We start from the raw sequence: 6,797 nt of genomic DNA, 5'->3' as shown, positions 1-6,797 counted from the left end.
ACTGCCCTCTTATAAGGGCCAGCTGGGGCCTGACTGGGGTGTGACCAGAGCTGAGGCTGCTTCTCCATTCAGCTTTCCCCAGCCACAGCCCTCCCCCAAGGCTGCTTTTAACCCCTCCGGGCAGGAGCGAGGTGACCACCCCACTACAGGTTTATAAAGTGCAAGGTCGCTAAGTGCACTCAGCCTTGGATGGACAGGAAACTGGCTTTATTTATTCTGACAGATTTCAGAGTAGCAGTCTGTATCCACAAAAAGAAAAGGAGTACTTGTGGCACCTTAGAGACTAACAAATTTATTTGAGCATAAGCTTTCATGAGCTACAGCTCACTTCATCGGATGCATTCAGTGGAAAATACAGGGGGAGATTTATATACACAGAGAACATGAAATAATGGGCGTTACCATACACACTGTAATGAGAGTGATCAGGTAAGGTGAGCTGTTACCAGCAGGAGAGCAGGGGTGGGGGGGGAACCTTTTGTAATGATAATCAAGGTGGGCCATTTCCAGCAGTTGACAAGAATGTCTGAGGAACAGCAAGGGGGGGGGGGGAATAAAGATGGGGAAATAGTTTTACTTTGTGTAATGACAGATTCACTCCCAGTCTTTATTCAAGCCTAAGTTAATTGTATCCACTTTGTAAATTAATTCCAATTCAGCAGTCTCTCATCGGAGAACATTTCAATCTCTTTGGTCACTCGATTACAGACTTAAAAGGGGCAATTCTTCAACAAAAAAAACTTCAAAACCAGACTCCTTGATTAACACTACAAAAGGTTCCCCCCTCCCCCCCACACTCTCCTGCTGGTAATAGCTCACCTAACCTGATCACTCTGGTTACAGTGTGTATGGTAACACACATTGTTTCATGTTTTCTGTGTATATAAATCTCTCCACTATATTTTCCACTGCATACATCCAATGAAGTGAGCTGTAGCTCATGAAAGCTTATGCTCAAATAAATTTGTTAGTCTCTAAGGTGCCACAAGTACTCTTTTTCTATTTATTCTACTGCACACATCAACCTCAGTAATAAAAGCCCAAATCTGGAGTGATGTTGAGGTGCTGAAGCCCAGAGATTCTGCAATCAGCTAATTCTTTTGATGGGGCTCCAATCAGGATGGAACTCAGCTTGCTCTGCTATCAATGAATTGGCTCAGCAAAGTGGAAGGGCAGCCTTGCTGTTAGGATGCAGAAGTTCTGAGTTCATTTCCTGGCCTTTCACAGATTCCCTTTGTGACACTTTAGAAGCTCCGTGCCTCCATTTCACAGGGTGTTGTGAGGATCAGCTCATTAGCGTATCCAGAATGCTCATCTGGTAGGATTCTGGGAAGCCAAGTAAGTAAAGTAACAGTGTCAGACCTGCTTTGTCAATAAACAGGTAGATTGGCCTTGAATATGCACAGAGCTGATGAAAGGGCCTTTGTTACATAATTGTAATCCTTTTCTGAGTATAACTACATTTTATATTTCACATGAAATAATAGCAAATAAAACCTCTTCTATTGCAGTGATCTCCTAACAGGCAGCTAATCAAGCAACTCATTATAAGCTCCACTGATCATATTTGTTATACTGTTGAAAGTCTAGTTCACTGAATATAAGATCCCACTTGCTTCAATTCCTATGTTAATGCTATTTGTCCAAAAGAGAAGAAGTGCACACTGAGAAGTGATGCATCAGAGTTGAACATGCAGAGCTGAAATGGGCCCGTAACACTCAGGAGTTCTAAGCTCATAGACTTTAAGATCAGAAGGGGACCATCATGATCAAATAGTCTGACCGCCTGCACATTACAGGCCACAGAACCTTGCCCATAAGCTGTTTGATTTTGCATAAAGACCCTGCCTTTTGGCTCTTAATAATAATAGCCTATATCAATGGTTTCTTGGTTTGTTTCTTCCAGTGCAAAAGATATGAAGCATCATCTGGATTTCTTACTGCAGAAGCCTGATTCATGCGAGCACAGCTCTTCCCACAGCAAGAAGGAGAAAATGGCTCCAGCCCAGAGGTAAGAGAAAAGCCAGCGGCAGGAATGGCAGGACCTGATGCTGAAGGGAGCGTTTGCTCCTTCGTTACAGTAGTTCACTAGCATTCCTGGTGGTGCCACAGCAGGACAGTAGCAGGCAGTACACAGGGCTGGATGGTTATGGTACGTCCCAGAACTGAAGGAGGCAGCACAAAGGGCTAGATGGAGATGGTACATCCTAGGTAGGGTTGACAACCTTCCAGGATTGGCCAGGAGTCTCCAGAAATTAAAGATTAATCTTTAATTAAAGATTATGTCATGTGATTACATCTCCAGGAATACATCCAACCAAAATTGGCAACCCTAGTCCCAGGATGCAGCAGGCAACACACAGGGCTAGGTGGATATGATACATCTCAGGACAGAGGGGGGCAGTACATATGTCCTGATACAGAGCAGGCAGCATGCAGGGCTAGGAGGTTATGGTACATCCCAGGACAAAGGATGCAGCATGCAGGACTCTTGGACCATTGGCCTATTGTGGTGTGTCAATTCTACGTTCTTTGTGCCTTTAGCCAAATTAACAGTACCCCCTACAGTCTCAGGAAATCACCCATTTGGATTCACTGACTTGAACCTAAAGGCCAATCTCTACTCAGTGCTCCTGAGAGAGGCAAACAACCCCAAACTCTACTCAAGTCCATACGGACCATCCCTGGGGAAATTTCCCCAGCCCCTTCTGGTGGTGTGTGCTGTGTTGTGCACGTGAACTAGACTCTCCATAGATCTCTACCTGAACTCAGAAGATCAGTGATAGCCACAGGAGGGGTGTTCATCCCAGTGATGTGGAATGGGTCAGTGCATTTAGGGATAGAAGTCCTGGTGGTGATGTACTAGAGGGCTAAGCAAAAGTCCTAGTCAACTCCACACTCCATCTATCCCTTTGTCCCCTCCTAGAGTTAGCCACAAGAAAGTCCAGAAATGGGCTGACTGTTTGGAGAACCTGTTACATCATAACAGTAAGTAGATGGGGCCACTGTGCTGGAGGGATCTGGGGAGAGAACATATTCTGTACTGTTGACTATTTGGTATGATGAGTGATCCTAGGCTGGTGCCGCATGGTACAACTCCAGGCTAGGGAAGGTCACAGGCACAGAGGGCAGTGGAGCTGGAGTGGAGACAGGTTCCACTGCATGTAGACTTGGCAGAAGGCAGACTCAAGACCTGTTGGTGGCTATGAGAACAGACCATGGCATTCGCGCTGAACTATCCCTTATTGGTAAAGCAGCACATGCTCTAAGGAAGTTGGGAACACATGAAATCTCATCCTCAGGCTGTGTGGGGAACTCAAGGGACCCACAATTTCCCAAACATGGAGGGAGTGGCTCTGCCTTGGTCCCAGACTGTGGTCAGTGTCAGCTCTGCTGCTGACCCCAGCACGTCTCACATTTCTGTCCTATTCACCCTGAAAGAAGGCAAATGTTGGGCCATAGTCGTCCCTGATGCAATTCCATTGAAGTTAGCTGCGTTAAACCAGAGTGAATTTGGCCAATCTTGTTTCCTGGCCTCACAAGCTTGTCCCAGCGCTCAGCTCTGGTTGTTTTCCTGGGGCCAGTTCCACAGAATTCACCCCTGTTGGCCTATTGTGGGCATGCAGCCAGGACACGTGCAGCTCCAGGCCTTCCTGAAGTTTGTTCTCAGGGTAAAGCTTGTCATGGGTGACACGAAGGTCAGGCAGTGATGGACATATCTCCAGCTGCTCAAGTACAAGCCCCTCTCACCCTGCGCTGCAGCCCCTGGGCTCTGTGCCACCAAGCCAGAGAGGTTCCCAGGCCTGGAATCACACACTGTGCATTAATGGCCTGCCTGGGATCGGCTGGGACAGGGTCTATCTGTGTGCTCCTGTTGGCTGCCCCAGGAAAGGTCACTGCTTGGGAGTTGGTGCCTGAGGGGCCATGCTATTTGCCTGCCCCTTGAGGCCTCACTGTGCCAGCCATTTACCAGCTCTGGAAATCCCAAGAGGAAGACCAAGCCAAACACGCAGCCTCTGCAGTGAGGAGCTGCTGTCTGCGGATTTCTGGGCAGCAGCCCATTGGCTACTTGGGATCACCCTAACACAGCTAAGAGAAGCTAGCAGCCAAGGGGACTCACCTGCTTCCTATTGCTTTCACCCCATCTGCAGGTGGGCTGGCTGCTTTCCGGGCTTTCCTCAAGTCTGAGTACAGTGAGGAGAATATTGAGTTCTGGGTGAGCTGCGAGGAGTACAAGAAAACCAAATTGCCAGCCAAGCTTAGCCCCAAGGCCAGGATGATTTACGATGAGTTCATTTCTTTGCAGGCTACTAGAGAAGTAGATGGAGCACCCTCTACAGAACCCTCAGCCTCAGGGCTAAGCAGAGTGGGCAGCTGGCCCTACAACAGCACTTCTCCTGAGAATTTGGCCCTGGCTCTTCAGAGAGGTGGGGGAGGGGCTTTGCTGTGTGGACAAAATGCAAGTCAAAAGTGCAGCTGAACTATGGCACTTTCACTGCTTTAAATGAGCTCTTCTCAGATGGGCTCAGTCCCCACCTTATGCACTCCAAATGTCAAAACAAGGAGAAGAGGACCAGACAAACAGAGGTTCCCCATGTGCATTCCATGCACCTGAAAGAATCTATCCCAGGGACATGCCACCCTGCCCCTCTGTCCCAAAGAAGGGAAATACCCTTCCCGACCCCAGACTTGGGGATCCACTCATGCAAATAATCCCATTTGTAGCCAGAGATCCCACTGCGGTCCAAGCAGCCCCCCTTTACTTCCACTGAGTTCTGACTGGGTGGATTCTGCAGTGAGAGCCAACCCTTTCTAGGTGCATTTAACAGACTACCTGGGAAAATATCTGGAGCAAACCCTGGCTCTCCATTCCTTGCCTGGCTGCATCCAGACCAGCCTGTGCTAATCTCTCCCTCCCTTCCTGCATATGGGAAGTGACCAGCCACAACGTTCTCAAGCCCACCCTGTTGTGCTTCAATGAGGCTCAGAGAAAAATCTTCATCCTCATGGAGAAGGATTCTTACTGCCACTTCCTCAAATCTCACTTCTACCTCGACTTGGTCAGCCCAACTACTTGTGCGACTGAGAGCCACAAAAGAGCTACGTCTCCCGCCTTAGCCTGCTCCTCCTCTCTGGTCCCTCAGTGTGCTTAGCTCTGAGTGGGGAGCTGGCAGGTCTTCTGGGACTCTGGGGATGCATGCCAGCAAAGCACTCCTTGGCATGAAACATTGTTGCCAAGAGCTGTCTGCGGTCCTCACCTGTACCCACTGTCTAATTCAGCACCGGTAATTCCAGCCACCACTAGTTTGAGCATCAAAACACATCATCTACTCAGCCACCATCAGCGCATGAGCCCCTGGAGACAGGTTTCCTGACACTCAAAGTCAATGGCAACGTTAAGGGTTAAAGCATCAAGTGTGCATTGTGTTCTTTCCATGTGGCTCCCAAAGCACTAATGTGCAGGCCCTGCTCAGCAGTGCTTTATTACCAAGGCCTTAGGCCTATGTGGGTGTGACCTGTATACCCAGGAATGGGGGCTGAGGGGACAAACACTCCCTGGACTAGAGTACATGTCCTTGTGTGAGTGTGTATCTGCTCTCTCCTGCAGTTGCCAACTCCCTACATGTTTAGATGCTTGAGGCTCATGGCTGGGGGTCCCTGTGTCACCTCTAGGGTAAGCACAGGGAGAGACAAGAAACACTGTATCTCCCTGACTTACCCAGGCAGGCAGGAGCCAGCCCAGGGGAAGGTCTGTTAGACACAGGAAAACCATGGCACAATGCCCATGCTGTGCCATTGTGTGGGCTGTAGGACCATGTAGGTTATGGTTTGCTTGTACCCTGGCAGTGCTCCTTTCTGAGGCAGTGTGTGTGGAAAGATGTATCATTGCTGAACCTTGGTTTATGATCTCACATTATTTGCAGAGTCTCCAGATTATCCAGGTTTCTCCAGTGCCTGTTTAACAAAAACACCTTCTGGGTGACGTGTTGTGTCCCATCTAGTGGCACAGAGACCACTTAGAGAGAGAGTTAAATGAGTCTGTGGTAGAGGCTCATGCACTAAGCCCCAGTTCAATCCCGCCGACGACCAGGGTCCGCTCACACCTGCTTACAGCCGGGCATGGGGAGATGTTACACCATTAGCAAGTCAATTCAGGAACAGTTCCAAGTTTATTTTATATGGCAACTGCCAGGTTACACATTTTCAGTCTAACCAGCCCACCCGCTGCCATGCCTCTGAGAGGATTGTGATGGTCAGCTCTTCCTCTGCTGCTGCAGGTTTACTTCAGGCCCCTGAGACAGCCTGCACCCTGGAGCCACCCAGCCTGTTTCCCTTCCCATCTTCCCTGTAGAATGATGCTGCAGCCACGGCATGGAACAAACCACACAAAACCTTTAGCAATACTTTTGGGAAATCCTCCCCTCCCAGCCCTGCAAATCCACACACTGGGTGTAACACCCAGAGAGAGCCCCTTGAATGGGGTCTGTGCTGTCCTGGGTTGCCCAGCCCCCTACCAGAGCTCTTTTGGCTGTGCTTGGCTCTCACCACTGCCTGAGCTCCGTAGACTGGGTTTGGTGCTAACCCCTGCCTGAGCTCTGCTTAAAGGCAGGGTGAATAGACTGCAAAGTTTATCAGTGATGATTTTATGTTTTCCTCCATGTCACTAATAAAAATGTAAAATAATGTAAGTATAAGAACTGATCTTTGCAGGACCCCACTAAAAACAAACTCTGGTTGAAGATGGTTCCCTGTTTACAATTACATTTTTAGACCTAACAGTTAGCCAGTTTTTAAAT

At 48.7% G+C, this 6,797-nt stretch overlaps 1 protein-coding gene across 1 annotated transcript; it reads left to right on the top strand.

The window, feature by feature from the left end:
- The first annotated feature begins 1,913 nt into the window (after positions 1-1,913).
- On the top strand, positions 1,914-5,153 carry RGS4 (regulator of G protein signaling 4). The gene is made up of 4 exons (XM_073358184.1): positions 1,914-2,011; positions 2,927-2,988; positions 4,152-4,319; positions 4,909-5,153. Exons 1-4 carry the CDS (start codon positions 1,917-1,919, stop codon positions 5,151-5,153), a joined length of 570 nt encoding a protein of 189 aa, XP_073214285.1. The 5' UTR covers positions 1,914-1,916.
- Positions 5,154-6,797: the final 1,644 nt, after the last annotated feature.

This window comes from Lepidochelys kempii, chromosome 8, assembly GCF_965140265.1.
Source record: "Lepidochelys kempii isolate rLepKem1 chromosome 8, rLepKem1.hap2, whole genome shotgun sequence".
Taxonomy (NCBI): domain Eukaryota; kingdom Metazoa; phylum Chordata; order Testudines; family Cheloniidae; genus Lepidochelys; species Lepidochelys kempii.
Note: the sequence above shows the minus strand (reverse complement) of the source record. Positions and strands in the feature narration are given on the sequence as shown.

Excerpts from the sequence above, each read along its gene's own strand:
- RGS4 (XM_073358184.1), top strand. The coding sequence starts at position 1,917 with ATGAAGCATCATCTGGATTTCTTACTGCAGAAGCCTGATTCATGCGAG. Across the intron at positions 2,012-2,926 it reads AAAATGGCTCCAGCCCAGAG|AGTTAGCCACAAGAAAGTCC; the intron begins GTAAGAGAAAAG and ends GTCCCCTCCTAG. Across the intron at positions 2,989-4,151 it reads GAACCTGTTACATCATAACA|GTGGGCTGGCTGCTTTCCGG; the intron begins GTAAGTAGATGG and ends CCCCATCTGCAG.